Here is a 19990-nt window from a genome sequence, read left to right as displayed (position 1 = left end):
ATTAGTTGCAATTGTTCCTCAAACAATGCTGGAACCAAAGCTGCATTTGACATTCCCAGCTAACCCCAAAGGGATATTCTGCAGACAAAAATACAAAGTTTTAAAAAAGTACTGTAGATTGTCTCCATTTCTTGGGTGTATGCCATTTTGAGTCCTGACATGTTTGGTAGCCATTTACTCAATCATTTAGAGAGATGGGGGAAAAAAAAAAAAAAAAAAAAAAAAAAAGGGATTAGGGTATTCCATTTTGTTTGTGCCAAAACTCATTTCAATGTGTTTTTTCCTAAAAAGAAATTAAAATTGATAAAAAGGCTGCACAAATATCGTAGCAAAACTGCAACAGCCACCATTTTATTCTACAGGGCCTATTTGTTCTTGCAAGAAATGTGGATTTTAACAGGTGTGAAAAATAAAAAATTGCCCTGGACAACAGGTGGTTAATCAGTACAGAGCAGAATTGGTTTCCTTGTATTAACCTTTTACCTAAAAGTTAAATATAAAACATTGATCTGAAAAAGTGAATATTCCACATGCCTGTCTTTGAAGGCACCTCTATTTGAACCATCTGTTCCTAACCTTTAGCAGAGGCTACCAAACAATTTCCTGCACATCAGAGGGAACTAACATTTTCTGCTAGAGGAGTAGTGTTTACAGTAGTGATCCGATTTTTTTTGTACTATAAAAAAAATAAAAATAATAATAATAATTCTAAAATTGGCCAACTAACAGATTATGAAAATAATAGTTAGTTGCAGCCCTACGCCACATCTTGTCTACCCTGTATAGCTGCCCATGTTTGTTCTGCTTGCACCACTTGATCCTGCAGCTCTGTTTAAGGGACACTCAATGGCTCTGAGTTTCCAGAAGCCATGATGTCAACCATAATAGCCCACCTGTTAACCGCATTTCCTCAGCTGTTCCCGCAATCCTAGTCCCCCTGTGTCAGTGATCACAGGGCTGGACCCAAATGGATTGGAAACAGGAAGGTATAGATTCCCCCCCCCCCCCTCCCCCAAACAGCTCAGGACAGGCAAGGGGACATTTTTAAATGTTATGGTTGGGCTTTTCTTCTACAACATTTACTGCAAGGAGGTCTGGTGGCCATTTAGATAAAATACGAGTATTTTAACTGCCTCTCGTGTTATGGTAAAACAAGTAAACATGAACGTTATGGACTGGCTAGTACACGACAAGCAGCATGTAGTTATACTTGCAAATATTTGCTCAAAGGCCACGTGCCTAGGCTTCACATTACAAGTTTATACGCAGCTTGAAGGGATGGGCAAGCAGAATGTTTATGCAAAGAAAAGCATTCAATACATGAATAATATAACATACATACATACATACAAAGAGACTTTAATCAGTCTTGTATTGTTTAAACAGTTAGGCTCCTTTTACATGGGGCAGATTCCATTCTGATCAGCTTACAGCAGAGCTGGTAGATGACACATCCATGTCCGCTCAGTTTCTGCAGCGTGGCTACTGTCAGAACCCACTCTTCGCTATAGGTGGCCAGGAGGTAATGGACTCCGCTGTAAATTTGCATCAGACAATCCACTGCCCAAATGGAAGAGGACCGATGCCCTTTAGTTATTTTTTGGCCAGATCTGACCTTCCAATCAGGTCCTAAAAAAGTGGCCATTGTAAACTTGGCTGCTCATGTTAACAGATTGCAATTTAAAAGGCCTGGATTTTTTTTTTAATATATATATAAAAAAAAAAAAAAAAAAAAAAAAAAAAAAAAGATGATAATCACAAGGCAGCCGATGAGCCCCAAGCGTTTGCATAGTGCAGGACCCCCCCCCCCCCCCCACACACACACACACACACACACACGTTACTTGTGTAATATGGGACACATCGGTGCCAAAACCTCAGCAAATGTAATATAAAACTTGAACACAACTATACTCACCACTTATTGGCTGGTCAATGTTGGTCTCCATACTTTGACTCTTCTCTCTATCCGACACATCATCTCCATCACCCATCTTGAAGGTCACAGTACGTTCCTCTACTGCCCGGGAGGGAATAGGCACTGATACCATGTCTAGAATGGGCACCTTAGTCTCTGCTGGGACACCACTGCCAAGTGGCAGCTTCACCTCTTGATCTGGTTTTAAGATATGGCTGTGATCTCTGTTCTTTTCCATCAGTGGAGATTCTGAGGGGCTGGACTTGATTTCACCTGTTGGAAGAGCAGAAGGGATTAAACCTTTGAAACATTTCAAACCAATAAAACTTCAAAAAGGGCATCTTTCTATAGCTATGCCCAAGGATGGGGGGGGGGGGGGGGGGGGTTGGACAGCAAGTCATGAGGAGTGGCTCGCAAGTCCATATGCATTCTTCCTATGCCGATGGTTATATAATACATTGTACAGGACTTCAGGTTGTGACAAGACAATTCAGAATTTAACACGTCTGAACCAATTTCAGACTTCCAACACATTCGCATCTGACTTTACACCATATCTATTTTTACCAAAGCCTCTAAAATAAAAATGGAAGAGACATGAGACACTCACGTTCTATTTTCTTCTTCATCCTGGGACAAATCACGAACCAGACTATCACAGCACAGATAACAGCACATCCCACAGAGACGAGAATGATGCCCCACAGAGGAACTTTGTCAAATCCAAGAACTGGAAGAGAAAAACAAATATAAACATACATATGAAAGAATTCTGCAGCTTCATCCACGAGGGTCAGCTTGTAGGTCCAGCCAAAGCCATCACATAAGTGACACACAAAACTAAAAACTTGTAGATTCGGAGTTCCTTCATATTGTAACACTATTAACAAGGAGGCAAACTGAATTTTCTCATCTATAGCAGTTACATAAGCAATTACGTGGTGGCAGAAACTTTCAACCATATTAAAAACTTTAGTTTGTAATTTCAGAAGAGTTTTCTTTAGGGCCCATTCACTCCATGAGCAGTTACCTGCATTTTTCCTAATAGATGCAGGTAACTGCAGGGACATAGAGGAAAAAAAAAGAAATAAAAAAATAAATTGATGTCATGTTCACACTAGAAGGTGGTATTTCTCTGCACTCCATAGCAGAGTGCCATTATGCAGCATGTTTTTGTAATATTGCCCCTCTCTTCATGTCACCACACAGCAACTGCAGTGCACTACTGTGCGCCGACATGAAGCATCACTTCACATATTTTCCACACGCACACGCGTGCGATTCAATGCTGTCCGCACACTAAATCTACAGTTTAGTGTGCAGGCAAGTGTGAACAGGACACAATAAAAGGGTTTTGGACTTCTAGGTAAAGAGATCAAAATTTAGAAACTTAAATTACTCAGCAACAAGAGCAGGCAGCAGAACATGGGAGCTACCTTTACTAAACTTTCTGACATTGCTAGTTCCCTCCATTAATACGTTAATGTATAACTAGGAGGCAAAAAACTTCTCTTCAGTTGTGGAAAGAGTGGAGAGAGATTAGAACACGTATGCTTTGATTATTAAAATCTGTACCCTAGGAAGGAAGGAATTCTCTTTTTCCATGTTTACCGTTATTACTGGAAGGAACAAAAATAAAAATAAATAAAATAATAATAAAAAAAAAAAAGCCAAAAATGTTGGGTTGTCTTCCAATGGAGACACTAGAGACAACCAGGAGTTCCCTCACGTTGAAAGGCTTTCCTCCGACCTCTTGGTTATTGTGGGACTGAAAATAAAAAAGGGCAATCCCCATGATGGGACACAGATGGCAAAATATGTAAGGTTTATAATCCTCCCCGGCTCAAATTTTAGTCCTACTTTAAAAGTGCAAGTTAACTTTTACAAAACATCTGTAAGTTGTACCTACACTGGACCCCCAGTCCCACTGTACCTGAGGCTGGCGATCACCCACTAGGAGACAGATATCGGGTCGCTGCTTCCCAAGTCTGGTGATTTGAAATCCGTGGCCCAATCTCCTAAACGTACCCTGTAAAGGGTACGTAGGAGGCATTCTAACTGGTTGGTGCAGACCAATCAACACCTGCCTAGCCCATCTTGTCAGCGGGTGAGAAGAGAGAAAGCCACATGGATGTCAAATCCCCAGACTGGTAAAGCGGCAACCCAATGTCTCCTTGCGGGTGATTGCCGGCCTCAGGTACAGCAGACCGAGGGGGACCCACACACATTTTGCATATAAAGTGTTAGGGCTTCCAATTTGCATCCCTTTTCCAGGCAAGCAGCTTAGAAAGGTATTACGGTATTTAGAGCAACACGGCAAAGGTCAGGATACATTTCCCCCACAATACATATTCCCTTTAACTGTACGTATTGGTAAATTCAAACTGGTTGCTAGTGATTTGCAATTATTGGACAGCAGCTCGTAAAACTCCAGACTGACCATTTAAAGTGGAACTAAAGTTCTGCTGTGATCAGAGGGCAGGCTGGATTTTATTGTAGATATGACTTGCACCTAGGAGAAGATGCCAGCGAGGAACAGGACCATGGAGGAAAGTTGCATTTTGATCCCTTTAGTTCTTCTTTAGGTTTCAAACAATACTTTAAAAATTATAGAAATAAAATTGCAACTATACCAGGCTAAACAATCTAAAAATTTGAGAAAACATGGGCATTCATTGTACTTTTGGGGGGGGTCCCAATTGGCTGGCTTGCACCATAAATTGTATGGATATCCAACCTTGACCAGTTTTTAAAGAAAAAAAAAAAATAAATAAAAAAAAAAAAAAAGGAGGAACCAGGAAGAAGCAACTATTGGCGATTAGCAGCTGAATCTCCTCACGTACTCAATGTTGCAGAACAAATGTAAACTAATAGGTGCAAGGCATCCGATATGCAAACACATGAGATCAGTGCGTGCCTGCACATGACTAGCACTCTTAAAATTGATACACCTTCGCTAATACAGCTGACTGCATTGGGGGGTGTATAATCACATGAGCTGCCAGTGTAACTTAAGGACAGAGCTTTAAACTAAAAATTCTACAGCATTTTGTTTTTCAGCCACTGTGTAAATGTAGATGTAGCATGTAAAGCAGGCAGAAGGTAGACCAGTGCTTTAAGGCAAGTCGCAATACACAATTAGGCCATTCTTGACATTTTGTTTTAAAAATAAAGTGGCTGCATATATAAAGTCTCCACCCATTATGCCACAGAAGAGTGATGCTGTTGAGTTCGGCATTCATATCTATGGACGCAAATGCTGGACTTGGAAACACGCCTGTATGGTAACCCCCAGGGAGAGAGCTTCTCCTAGGGGGTCATCTGATGCGAGGAGGAGCCGCCCATGGGCCCCAGAAGTTGGTGTTCAGGGCCACTCTGAAGGTTTACAATCACTTTAAAAGAGAAGTATGTTTTTTGGGTCCCCCCAGACTCTAACTTACCAAAGTGGATGCAGCATCTGTCCCCTGGCACCTCCGAGCGATCGAACACTGCCGATGGCTCGCTTGTCACAGCTCTCTGCCCTGCCCTCTCCTGTGCTCACTGGAGGGCCGAGCTGTGGAGAGGCCCTCTCAGCGGCTCGCTGAAACAAGCATCAGTCCAGGCACCTGGCGGATCAAGATTGTTGCGACGACACGGTGCCTGGACTGTATTCTGTGACACCAGAGAGCGGACTTTAGTCAAACAGGCTTAGGCTGGACTTCCTTTAACATTTAAACCTTACAATGAGGGAAGGGGATCCCCACTGCAAGGGCACATTTCCCCCCCCCCTCCCATGTCCCAGAGTTGAACTTTAACTCCCATTGGTGTAAAAAGCACACACACAAAAAAATAAAACCTTGGTAAATTGGGTACCCCCACACAGATTGTGAGAACTGAACTCCCAGCCATCAACTCAGAAAGATTCTACAGATATTTAATCTAAAGTGGAGATTTGCACCAATACACTTCTGCTTCTTACAAATACAATGAGGTTTAAGAACATGCTAAGCATTAGCATCTAATGTCATCAATTGATGACATATCCCAGAATTCATTTACTAACCTGTTATCCAAACATGAAGATGAAAATGCAGCAAAAGGCAGCTGATGAGCTACCACTTGGCAGCTAGAGGACTTGCGTTACAAGACCTCTAAAAACGATGTAGAGACACATTTCCTCTACTCCAGGGTGAACAAATCCTAGGAGCCAGGAAGCTAATGTGCCAAAGGAATATACCTAGCATTGTGGCATTTTTTCTATTGCCATCAGTGGCATTATAAGCTTCCTCACTGTCATGCCTGATCCTTAGACTGGCTCCTGAATCCATCCACTTCTATGGAGATTATGTAGGGTAAAAAAAATAATTATAAAAAACTAAATTATATATTATTAATGAGCTGGCATGCAGCTTGCCAAGCCATCATGACTACAAATGGAAGCAGCAGATCATGTTCTGAATGGCAAAAACACCATGAACAGTTAGACAATTAGGAGGGCATTATGGCTTCAGAATCTTTTCTACTACTGGTAACCCAGAACTAAACAGCCGCACTTTGCATTTCAGAACAGTAGATAATAAACCTATTTATTCAGTCAGATAAACTGAGCTGTGTAGAGCTACTGTCTCCCTAAATAATGCCAAGAGATTGCTGATCCCAGTATTACTGCAGCCTAGCAGTCTACGTATTAACAAAAAATAAAAGGGCAGTTCAGGCAAAAAAAAAAAAAAAAAAAGCTGTATGCTTTTGCTCTCTTTATAGTTGAGCTGTAGACTGGATCAAATGTACAATATACAACTACCATTTCTGCAAAGGTTCCTGACGGACCATGGACAATGCATTCAACATTGATCAGCTAGTCATGAGTTACTCAAGGTGTATGCAGCATGGAAGCAGTTAAGTGCAAGAAAACCTGATGACCCTTGTTCCAAGTCCTAGGGCATTGGATTTTAATGGTGACGTTTGGCAAAGTAAACTATATGGTAGTGCCTTGTAGAAATGACAGGAAGGAAATAAGTGTGAAAATAAGATTCTTCTGCATTTCTTCATAGCCGCCGACAATGCTGAAGGGGAAGTAGTGGGGAGAATAGCATAACTGCTGGAGGATTTGGGAGGAAAGGGCTGTAGGGATTTAGCCATGTTGGTTAACTAGTTAGGTTAGAAATGTCAGCATACACTAGCCTGCAGCCTTCTTTAACGGGTACAGGCCAGCAGACTTCTAGAAGATTTCAGTCCTGTAAAGTAAAAAAGTAGTACATTTTGGGTTTAATGCTGGGCTCTAAAGTACAAGCTAGAGCTAAATAGACCAACATCTTACAATAAAAAAGGTTTACTCACGTGGAGCGCCTGAATACATGATGGAGAAAAGGTTTATTCCAATTGTGCAGGCATAGAAGACAGGCAGAGCTCGCAGTCCATTGGGTACAGGGTCAGCCTGCAAGGGGGGGGGGGGGGGGGGGGGGGGAAATAAAAAAAAAAAAAAAAAAAACACACCACAATTAAAACTAAACATCTCCAGAGCATGGAAAAGTTGAATATTCTTCCTTTACACTGCACCATGTACATATGCCAGGTATGGGAGGGATTGTACTCTACTCAGAACTTAAGAAAAATGTGCATGCTATGCAAATCTGTACTGTGCCATATTGCAAAGTGCATTGGAGCGGTGCAAAATGCAGACAGTATAATTGACTGATGGAAGCATCAGGTGCCCATCTTAAAATTTACAGTCTGTATACATACATTTATAGCAGAGGGGGTATATAAAAAAATAAAAAAAATAAAAAAAAAAAGAAGGGGGGGGGGGGGGGGCGCGAAGAGAAAAATATTGCAGCTGCCACAGAAAGTTGTAGGCTGCAAGAGCATCTTCACCTTGATAATGACCCATACTCGTCTAGGGATTCTTTTTGTAGCCACCCCTGGATTCGATTTTGGCCCACCAAAACTACATTGAGGCCCTAAAAACGCCAGCATTTACCAACTGTCTACGTGGGTCAGCGAGGTAGGAGGTGCATTGGACATGCGGGACAAAATAATGAATGGCAGGCAACAACAATTTTGTTTTTTTTTGGACAAAACCAATTTCACCAGCCCAGTGCAACTAAAGTATTTAAAAAAAAAAAATTTCAATAATACTTCAAACCCCAGCTTCTTATGGCCATGACGGACAAACTGAAATGGGGCTCAGACATAACAGAAGGAACGGGCTACCCATGTGATATTGAGCTTGATCATGGCATCACAAGCTGCAGCATTTGACGGTTTTATGCCCACTCATAGCATGAAGTATTTTACAGAATAAGAAACAGCGATAGAAGGGAGATATCTCCCAACAGGGAGTTCAGCAGAAGTAGCAGGCAGGACCATATAAAGAACCAAATACACAAAGACATTCACTGCAACCCTGTCTCCACTCAGACTAGCCCAATGCACCAAGCAGTAAGGCAAAATTACAAACAAACTAACACTTGTTCACTTTTCTGTATCCAGAAACAAGGATTTCTCAACTTTAGGAAGCTTAAAAAAGGGCAACTGGACTAGGACTGTGGAACCTTTATATAGCTGTAAGTGGCATTTTCAGTTACAAGTACAGTGTATCTATCACAGGGTGGTATCTGTGGATACACTAAACAAAAAACCAATTGCCACGTCCAAATCGTAACTTCGAAAAAATATATTAGGGAAAAGGAAAAAAGGGGGGGGGGGGGGGGGGGGGGAGAATAAAAAAAAACCTACACACAAAAGACCTCAAAGAGAAGTGTTGGTTCTGTTTGGACTTTTTAGGCAAAATTAAATATATTCAAAACTATTTTTAAAAAGTTTTTAATGAAAAACAAAACAAGGGAAAAACACATCAAGTCTTAACTAAATATCCTGTCAAGATTATACAGTCTACACAGTTTATATTAATTTCCATATAAGTATCCACATTTTTTTTTTTTAGAGCTTATACATTCATACAAGGGAGTAAATGAGACAGGATATCAGGTATGAAACTAAAAAAAAAAAAAAAAAAAAAAAAAAAAAAAACTTAAATATGTTGTGGCGCTCTACATGTTTCGCGTTTTGAACGCTTCTTCAGTGGCTTTAACAATTTTGTTTTTTCATGGGTATGCCCCAAGAGAAATGTACCAAAGGGAAGAGGGAAGATAACCAGAGAATGTTTTTCCAAATAAATAGAATAAAGTAACCAGTTTTCAATTCAGGAAGACACTTCAATCTATGTATATGCCTGCAGTCTAGCATAGAGGCCCCAGATATCATGTAGTAGCCAGAGACGGCATAGGAAGGGGTTCTGGTACCCCGCATTCTTTAAAATGAAGTGGTAACTTCCAGCGGCATCAAAGTGCAAAAGAGGTGGGAACAGGTTCTCCCAAAATGATCCAAGTTAAGAGGGGGGATCCTTGTTAGCCCCTATATTGTTCCATCTGGTGCAGAAGTGGGACCGCTGTGCACTAGGTTTAAGTGTTGCACAAGCGAGGAGAAATCTCCCCCTCTCAAACACATGGTTTATATTTTGCTTGCGTGCCAATTTATACACCAAATAATGTAGACATCATAAACAAGTTGTCCTATGCAAGCATTCCAGGGTTTCATCTTGCCTTGCCAGGAAATTCATTCAGTGTGTACATACCATCTGAGGAGATTGTTCCATCTATGGTGGCAATGCGGAGTGAGCAAACCCCTATGGTCATTGTGCAGAGGGAAAGAAGCTTACACAGGACAGATTAGGACCTAGAAGTGCCAACTACTACAGCGAGTGTCGGCAAGTACAATTTGGGGGGGGGGGGGGGGGGGGGGGGTTGAGAAACCCCTGCCTATTGAAATCAATGGGAAGCTCCGCCAAAGCGCTGCTGCGGTGGCACTTAACCCTTTTTCAGCCATTAGCGAGAAAAAAAAAAAAAAAAACCCCGCTAGCGGCCGCAGAAACGTCGGTAAAGCACTGCTAAAAATAGTGATCGGTACCCACTGATAGGGGGCACTGATGTGCAGCAGCACTGTCCAGGCACATTGCAGTGATCGGGACTAATGTCCCGCTCACTGCCGCCGCTGACCGGCTAGGTTGACATCACGTGATCAGCTGTCATTGGCTAACAGCTGATCACGTGGTAAAGGGATCTGTGATCGAGTCTCAAGACTCACTGATCGCGACACGTGCACCCTTCAGGGGGTGCGCAGGCCGCTTGTGCACAGGAGGACGTCAATAGATGTCGTCCCGGCAATGCAGGTCCGCGCTGTAGCAGTCATTCGGCTATAGCGCGGATCTCTAGAGGTTAAATAAAAAAAATTAAAATAAAGAAAGGAGGTAGGACAGGTTACCATGCAAGCATTACAAGGCTGTAACGCCGACCTGACCCAAAACACTAAATCATAATTCATTGTAATGTGGCCTCATCACTAAACGCAGTCCCAAAAATCTGACTAACAGACCAAAGTGCCATCTTGCAGTGACCTGGGCTGTTTGGGCATTACTTTGGGGTTGATATTCTGTTAAAAACCCCATTTTGTGCACCAATTTAACAGGGCTGCTCCTCACTGATAGAAATTGAAGAGGTGAGCAGAATGAACTACTCGCACCTGTGGCTCTTGGGGAAAGCTCTGCCTGTTTACAGCCAGTAGGGGACTTCCCCACATTCCACACCCAGAAGAAAACAAACAGAGCTCTGCTGAGCCATTCACAGGAAGCTTTGTACTTTCTGAATACAAAGCTTCCTTGGCTGGGGTGGAGAGGAAGGTAGATGAAGCCTCAGCCAGAGCAAGTTTTGTATACCAAAAATACAAAGCTTTCACTGAATGGCTGACTAGTACTTCACCCAACTCAATTTTGTGCCATCCCACTACTGAAATACAGCACTTTATACACACTGTATGTAGCTGAGGCTGCATACAGTTCAGAGCCGAGAGTCACTGCTTGTCTTAGCAAAGTAAATAGTTAACTTGGTCCAAATATTTAATCGCCACTAAAAAGCTGTAGATGTGCTTTAAAGTGACCTCCTTTTCGTGTGTCCCCACAAGCAGCTTGCCATGGTGGAAACCGAGCAGTCACAACACTCCGTGTCCATTCAGACACGGAGCTGCAGCCTGGCCTTACCCCCCCCCCCCCTCTCTGATTGGCTCCTGCTGCTGCCAATGGGACCACTGCTGTCTTAGCCGATAGACTTGGAGATAGAGATAGAGGGAGCTCAGGAAAGTATTAGGGGGGCTGCTGCCGCAAAAAAAAAAAAAAAAAAAAAAAAAAAACACACACAAACAAAAACACCCCTTCTGACTTTACAACCTATTTAATATTGTAGTCCTCTGCTAAAGCTTTTCTAGTAAATATTACAGCAGAAGAACATTTACATGCCGCTTTTTTTTTGCATGCAAAATGACCATAAAAGTGGTTGTAAACCCTTACAAACCACTTTGACCTACAGGTAAGCCTTAAGCTAGGCTTACCTGTAGGTCCAAGAAATATCTCCTAAACCTATACGGTTTAGGAGATATTTGCCCGAAGACAGGCACCGCTGTCTACGGCACATGCGCCGTAGATAGCGGCGCGCAGGCGCACTGAGCGCAGCATTTCCAACAATGGAGCTGCCGCGCGTGTCGGCTCCCGTGCGCATGCGCGGGAGTGACGTCATCGCGGCTCCGCCGAATGACAGTGGCGGAGCTGCGAGACCCCACCGAAAAGATGGATGCGCCGGACTACAGGGGACAGCGGTGACATCGCTGGCTCCTGTGTCAGGTAAGTGACACATAATGGACTAGTATGCGATGCACAGTAGTCCATTATGCTTTGCCTTTGCAGGGAATGAAAGGAAGTAAACCCATCAGGGTTTACTTCCTCTTTAAAGTTTCACACAGACAAGATGGTTAACAAAAGGCAGTTTGTTCTTCCTAAAAGACTGCTTGGAATTGTGATCAAGTATGTGTAATAAGCTGAAGTATATCAGATTTGCACATCAAGTCTGGTCATTCTAATGATTTTCTAAGGTGCTAATAAATCCAAAAGCAATCATTTATTGCAGCTTACCAAATCTTAAATAAAATAATAATGCTATAATTGCATCTATTAGGCACCCTTTATCTTCATCCGTTGATCTGACAAGACTTTCCAAACAGAAAAGTAGAATGTAGCAGTTAAAGTGTGAAGACACTATTTGCCACTGACAGGGGTGCTTACAACGATCTTTTATGTAAAACTTATCCTAAAAAAGAAACTGCATTTGTAACTGTAGCGAGAGCTGGCATTTGGCTTCAATTTACTAGTGTATCTGCTAGTACATCTAACACCTCTCCTCACAGACTAGATGAAGGAGCACAGGGAGCAGCATTGTCAGAGTGGAGGCACTAATACAGGTGATTTGTTACTTGCCAGATCACCAGATGAAATTGAGGAGGTAACACCACACAGAAAACTAAAAATGTACCCACATCTAAAGATTGGCAAGCTGCAATACATTAATTTTTGGTTTCTCTTAGTAGACCCCATATTTCAATTAGCTTTTCAAAGCTTCACTGACCTGTCCAGTTTCCAGAGCAAAGTGTTAGGCCAGTGCGGGAGTCGACGCTGGGATTAAAAAAAAAAAAAAATCTATGTGCCAGCAAAGGGCTAGGGACCTTTCCTCTGCACCTATCACAGTGCTCATGCCTGCTGCTCAGATGCGGACAATACATAATAATTTTAGAAGATTCCATGCTCCCCCATACCCAAAGCACTGGGTATTTCGGAGGGCAAAAGGAAATGCATCTACAGAAAGAGCAAGCCAGAACTGAACCAGTCAGTGACAGATTTACCTGACCAGAGTAAACATACAGAAAAAGAAAAAAAAAAAAAAAAAAAAAAAAAATTTATATAATATATATATATATATATATATATATATATATATATATATATATATATATATATATATATATATATATATATATATATATATATATATATAGTCCGCCAGACTAAGTACGTCGGACAGACGGCTACGTGTGTACGCGGTTTAACACGACTAGCTCAGCACAATTACAAATCTTTTGGCAGGAAAATAACTTGAGAAATATATATATATATATATATATATATATATATATATATATATATATATATATATATATATATATATATATATATATATAAAATCTCACTAGCCAGTCTCAGGGAAAATTACTTTTTATTCTCCTGTGCATAAAAAAAAAAAAACACCACACACAAAAACACACACAAAGGGGACTTTAAAATGGACTATGACACCTTTGGAGCAAAAGTTTAAATCTATACTATGGTCATTAAAGGCACAATTATGTTTCATATGACAGTAGTATACAAGATGCAAAACCGATATGCCTGGCTGAAGGCATTAAAAAGAGAATTCTTACCTTGCGCAGGATGAACATTCTCACAAGGAAGAAGAGAAGAGCAGACATGATTCCAGATAGCAGCGGAGAAATGAACCAGGACAACACTAGAAGGAGAAATATATGGATCAGATGCCAATGTAAAAAATTTAAAAAATGAGTAATATGTGAAGCAGAGGTCTCTTATTTGAATCAGTTTAGAAGGCTAAAGTGAAGAACTCCTGAACTGCAGCTACTATAAATCAGTGCATTTATTACCATCGGTACTTAAAAAGTTACTAAACCCAGGACCCTGCATTGACTATATCTGGTCTCAGTACACAGAAAATGCAATACGGTTTGTAAATATAAACAGCTAAATACTCAGCAGTATATAGCAGTCTTATGACTGCTATTAGGTTTTTAAAGCATTTAGGTGGAGTTTTCATACTGCACCGAGCTGTCCTATCAGGATCCAGGACCCCTGAACACTGGCTGGACAGGGCTGATCGGCCCCTGTGCTGATCACATGCACTGTCCCAAGAGGGTAAAAATTTTTTTTTTTTTTTTTTTAAAACCACACCCTGCCAGCGCATCGCCTCAGTGTGAAAGCATTCTGACTTTTACACTGAGACTGCAGAGTTTTCTAAGGTGCAGTTTTAAGCCCAAAAGCGCCTGAAAAACACCAGCGTGAAAAGGGGTGTGAAGGCAGTTTACCTTCATGCATTTTCTGCATTAAGATACACCAAAAAAAAACCCACACACCTTCTGCAAGTAGCGCCCCTCCCCAGTCAGCCCCTTATACTTACCTGAATCAGATCTCGATCCACCAATGTGCACAACAGCAGTGCTCTGCCTTCTTGGCTCAGAGACAGCTTGCTATGGGGGCAAGCAGCTGGGGACCCATTGCATACAAGCAAATTATGAAAGACTTGCCTTAGAACTAAGCCCTCTAGCAGAACACCATCACTGCTGACAGGTCTTGCATCTTCACCCAGTCTTGTGGACTTCAGCTGTTTGACTGGCCGAGCCATGATAGTGTCACTCCCACGCATGTGTGTGGAAGCCACACCGTCAATTGAGAGCACGGTGCACTGGTGACGTCACCGGCTGCTACTATAGTAATTATCTCCTAAACAGTGCATGTTTAGATTTACTGTACCTACACGTAAGCCTTACCTGTAGGTACAAGAAAACAAGGTAGATTTTACCACCACTTTAAGACAGTCCACTCAAAATAAAATGAGAAAAAAAAAAAAAAAAAAGTGGGCTGCCGATGCACAGAAACCACCAAAAAGCAGATGTGCAGCATTTTCTCAGATGCTGCACAGAACACATGTATTGTGGTGCACTGCAACGTACGCCTGTTAGAGCTACATTTTCCTAGTGCGTTGGGGGAGACATTCAAAATGGTACTGTAATGCACTGCAGCTGATGGCGGTGCTATAAATTATATATATATATATATATATATATATATATATATATATATATATAAATATAAAGATTACCAAGTCTGCCACCCACACACACTTATATTTCTGCATCCAGTTCATAAAAGAACCGTGTGCTCCATTTTTAGCAGAATACAAGGTATATAGAAGTATTTAAATATCTATTGAAGTGCTAGGCCTAAGCAAATTAAAGAGGACATGTCAAAACCTGACCCCCCCCCCATATAAAAATTAGCTGTCCGAGGTAAGCAACATGCCCATTGTATATTCATTATAGTCCAGAGCATTCTTAAGGCTGTGGAAGGGATGGGTCAATAGTACTTTTGAGGTGACTGAATAGGACCCCGCTACTGGCTATTAACTCAAGCAAAAGGCCAATTTCCACTTTCTGGGGAAACGTGGAAAACCTCTACAGTATCCATTATACAAACAAAAGCGCACTGCAAAATCTAGGGCCAAAATTCCCTTCCTGCAAAATACAGCAGCAGAATTGAAGAACCCCCCCCCCCAACACACACACACACACACACACACACACACACTTACCAATACGAAGCAGCTCAGACCACTTAACACCTTCTTGTCCTTTAGCTACCAGAGAGAAGCCAATGGTGGCTCCTACAATGCAGTGTGTTCCAGAGATTGGCAACTTTAAGAATGAAGCAGCAAGCTGCCACACAGCAGAACCTGAAAGACATTGGAAAAACAGAAGTCAAAAGATTTTTCAAATGCAGGTTAGAAGACATTCTAATCAAAAAAGTTATTTTAGAAGTTACATATACATAATAAAAGTTGAAAGCCAAGCACAAAAATAAATAAATAAATAGTTCAATATCACTCACCAAACATAGAACTGATGGATCCAGCCATTAGCAGATCCTGTGTGGTATTGTACATGGTGACGTCAATCAGCCTTTGCGGATGGTTTCGCTCACTTTTGCGCCCAATAAAACAGAGCCCACAGTTTCAAAGATGGATGCCAGGATACAAGCTTGTCGAAGGGTTACCACACCAGAGCCTACAGCCGTGCCAAAGGAGTTTGCTACATCATTGGCACCAACCGAGAAAGCCAGCACAAAGGCTATGACAAAGCCCAACACAAGCAGCCAAAGGTTGTTAGACACCACGTCCCCAGCATGGGTGCTAACTGCACTGGTAACGACACTAAAAATTGTTGTTGATTCCATATTTACTTTTGGCTCAATGATCAAATAAAAAAAAAATGCTAATAAAATACTTAATATGTAAACAGAAAAAGTGAGGTATGAAAATAAATTCAATAAATTACTATAAAAATTAAATATGCAGTAAACTGAGTAGGGCCGAGTGTCTCGGACTAAAGTCTTTGCTATTTACTGCGTATGGAAATTGATTTTCTAGAGTTCCTTTGGCTCTGGTGGGTTAGAGATGAGAAAAATTCCATGATGAACAAAACAGAGAAGCAGGCAGACTCTTCATTCTGTAAAAAGAATAAGAAAAGCAAATTGTGAGAAAATAAAAATTAAAAATAAGGACTAAAACACAGAAGGGTATGCGCAAGACACCTCACTATGCTCAATGAGCTCACACAAATGTCCCAAAACCTTATATTGGCAATTTAGGGACACTTTGGCCAACTGGGTGTATACTTCCTTTATTAAACCATCATTTGGCTCAATACCATTAAAATGCCAATAGGCAAATCCCAGAATTGAACAAGATGAGTGCCATAAAAACAGGCCATTTCCTATAAAACAAGAAGGACCAATAAAACAATTAACATTTACAATTAAAGACCAATTACTAGGTCTTTCACACAGCAAAACAAAGCCAACTGCCAGTTACCTTGCCTTTTTTGCTCCCTTATTGAATAAATTTGGGAATCGCCATCACTCTGCAGGAGCAAAGAGGTAGAAGCTACAACATTGGACATTAAAAGTCACCTCTAACATGTGACCAATGCTTCAGGTCTCAGGGAATCCTTGTAAAATTGATAAATTAGGGGTCAGTGGAAAAAACGCCCTTACATTTTTTGACCAGTGGTAAGAACGTAACCCTTACCGACAGCTAAAGAGATCACTGGTGCCTCTCATTGGCTCTGCCAAGCTGTGTGCGGAGGGGACACCTGTGAGAGCATACCCCTTGAGCTTGGCCACACCCCCTTCTACCTCCTCACAGGATTTGAGGGACAGCAGCAGGATCCAATGGCTGCCGCTGCTCTAAGGTATCTCCTGTGAGACCAGAAGAGGGAGAAGCATGACCTCTACTAGAAGGTCCACTGTGGGATTTTTTTTTTTTATTTGGTTTATATTAAAACAGGATGAGTGGTAACACTCCAATATGGTTGAGAACAGAAACTGAAGCAGGCCATAGATTAACCACTTCAATACCGGGCACTTAAACACCTTCCTGCCCAGACCAAATGAAATTTGTATCATTTTTTTCCCACAAATAGAGCTTTCTTTTGGTGGTATTTGATCACCTCTACGGTTTTTATTTTTTGCTAAACAAATAAAAATACCGAAAATTTTGAAAAAAAAAAAATGTTTTTTTTTGTTTCAGTTTCAAAACTTTGCAAATAAGTAAGTTTTCTCCTTCACTGATGGGGTTACACTGATGGGCAATGATAAGGCGGCACTGATGGGCACCGATGAGGTGGCACCAATGAAGTGGCACTGATGGACACCGATATGTGGCACTGATAGGCAGCACTGATGGGGGTGGCACTGATGGGCGACACGGATGGGCACAGGTGGGCATGGGTTGGCGGCACAGGTGGGCATGGGTTGGCACTGATAGGCAGCACAGATGGGAACTGATAGGCGGCATTGTATTATAATATATTGCACTAATGGATGCCAATCAATAATGCATGCCAATCAGTGAAGCCCATTGTGGGCACTGATTGGCATCCATTATGGGCACTGACTAGAATCCCTTGTGGTCTAGGGTGGCATACCTTGTCCTTGGCATCCCTGGTGGTCCAGTGTGGGCATCCTCGGGGGGGCTGTGCTGATAATCGATCAGCACAGACCCCCCGTCAGAGGAGCAGCCGATCGGCTCTCCTCTACTCGCGTCTGACAGACGCGAGTGAGGAAAAGCCAATCACCGGCTTTTCCTATTTACACTGTGATCAGCCGTGATTGGACACGGCTGATCACGTGGTAAAGAGTCTCCGTCGGAGACTCTTTACCGAGATCGTAGTTGCCGGGTGTCAGACTGACACCCCGCAACAACGATCGACGCGATGCGCGCCCCCGGGGGCGCGCAGCGGCTCATAATCCTGATCACGTCATATGACGCCCGGTCAGGATTATGAAACCACTTTGCCGCCGTCTATTTGCTATAGGGCGGGCGGCAAGTGGTTAAGCGATTTTATTTCCTGCAACCCCAGGTTGCAACACAGGTTGGGGAGCCTTCCCTGTCGGGAGAACACAGTGATAGCTGCTAGCAGCTATAGCCCCTGGTAATAGTCACATGCTAAAAAGTCAACATGCTGATCGATGAGCAACTTAAGTACAATCAGCCTGCCTATAGATGGTTCACATCTCAGCCAGTCCCTAATGAACCAGCTGAGATTCGATCTATGGTCAGCTTAAGTTACAGATACTCAACTCATCAAGTTCAAGTGTCTAGCACAGAGTTGCAACTATTGCAGCCCCAGCAATGGCAGGTACAGTTCTTCTAATGGTTCACATTTTTTTGTTCTATAGGGATCTCAAATTGCTTGGCATTAACAGATCTCCAGGTACCATAGCACATTTATGTATGACCACATGGGTTCAAATTAGATCTGTTAGTTCAATTTTGTAATGGTTCAAGGAACACTAATGGAATTTTCCTTAACCACCTGTTCTGCTCCTAGGCTAGGTAGTACTTCAGTACAACAGGCTGCATTGCACTGTTAGCCATCTGTTAAAGAACTTCCTTTGTTATAGAGAAGGAAAAAAGCAGAACCATCAAGAGTCACATACTAAAACCAATCATGGTGGATTTGTTCTTTAATCTGTTAATCCCATCTAGACTTTTCTTTCCAAACACAAATGAATTCCAACAGTTGCCAAGCAATTAAGAACATTTTCAATTAAACTTTCTGAATATATGAGATCAGAATCCGATCTCTCCTCGTCACCCCCACCATTCCACATTAAGCTGGACCTGTGTATACTTGCCTGGAGGAAAAATTAAACGACATGTCCGAATTAGCAAACAGAACCATATAGACAAGAACAGGACTCCCAATATAAATGTTAGACGCTCTTACGGAATCTATTTCAAATAAGATTATGTAGGTTATGCAAGCATATGCAGTGTGCGACTAGCAGAGTTTGAACTATGAGCCAACAAAGTGGAAGCTAAACCTTCCTCTCCAACTAATGGACAAAATATAAAGTACAGTCTGGTCTTTAGTCACTAAAGGAAAGGAGACATGTTTGGACTTTATCACAGCTGCAGCATTTGCTGGATAGCATTAATGGCGGATAGTGTTTATTGAGATCTTGAAAAGCCAAAGTCACTCAGGTTTCCTTACCTTAAAAAGAGGAGCTCCAGGCTCCTTCAGAAATAAAATAAAAAATAAATAAATTAGACAGCAGCTACTGACTTAATAAGGAAACCTGCCTGTCTGGGGTGCAGACATCTGCAGATGAGACATAAGAGGGCCAATGAGAGCTGGGAGATGTGCCTGTGTGTAAATCCAGGAAGTGAACATGCAGCAGCTTCAGCTACCCAGTTAAAAATGGTTGCAGCCAGTCAGAATCACTCTATCGTGGTTGGAGGGAAGCTTCAGAATGACAAAGAATCCCCCCCCCCCCCCCATCAAGCTTTGCGTGTCAACAAAACCTGCTAAAAAGGTCTAAAGCTAGGAACATACTAGAAGCTCCCCCCCACCCCGTTCAACCCAGCAGGCTGGTTAAAAACCGGAGAGATTGCCATACTAAGCAAGGTTAGTGTGACAATATCCCCTGCAGTGGCTTTGTGCTCTGAACACTGATCAGCACTCACAAGTCACAACCATTGCCTGCCAGGGCTGCTTGGAGACTGGTTTTCCCAGCATGTTCGATTGACAGAAACCAGTTGCTGGACTGGCATCTGTATACACTGGCTAAACGTCATCTGATTTATGTTAACTGGCTGACATTCAGGGGGAAGACACAGGACAGTAGCTACAAGTACCATGGACATTTAACTGTCCAGGGATCCAGTGATGTAGACACTCCTAGCCAATTGGTCAATCAGCTTTTCAGCTTTGGGTGCAGGCATCTGTAGTAAGGGAAACAGGATGTGAAGCCTTGCTGCTTCACACCGTTTCCTACTGCACATGCGCAAGTCATGCTGCGTTTTACAA

The 19990-nt window shown here is 42.1% G+C and overlaps 1 protein-coding gene and 1 long non-coding RNA gene across 2 annotated transcripts in view; one reads left to right on the top strand and one right to left on the bottom strand.

Moving 5' to 3' along the window:
• LOC143963563 (uncharacterized) overlaps window positions 1-19990 on the top strand; it is a 72598-nt gene that overhangs the window by 15299 nt on the left and 37309 nt on the right. The window lies entirely within an intron of this gene.
• SLC20A1 (solute carrier family 20 member 1) overlaps window positions 1-19990 on the bottom strand; it is a 43766-nt gene that overhangs the window by 10607 nt on the left and 13169 nt on the right. The window contains 7 exon segments of the mRNA XM_077469597.1: window positions 1919-2191; window positions 2529-2648; window positions 7235-7331; window positions 13253-13338; window positions 15211-15351; window positions 15507-15575; window positions 15578-16123. Of these exon segments, the coding sequence (XP_077325723.1) occupies window positions 1919-2191; window positions 2529-2648; window positions 7235-7331; window positions 13253-13338; window positions 15211-15351; window positions 15507-15575; window positions 15578-15851 (1060 nt within the window). The 5' untranslated portion in view covers window positions 15852-16123.

Source organism: Lithobates pipiens, unplaced genomic scaffold (genome assembly GCF_037356315.1).
Source record: "Lithobates pipiens isolate NorthernLeopardFrog02 unplaced genomic scaffold, aLitPip1_a1.2 Scaffold_8, whole genome shotgun sequence".
Classification (NCBI taxonomy): domain Eukaryota; kingdom Metazoa; phylum Chordata; class Amphibia; order Anura; family Ranidae; genus Lithobates; species Lithobates pipiens.
The sequence above is the reverse complement of the archived record's forward strand: the minus strand, read 5'-3'. Positions and strand labels throughout refer to the sequence as shown.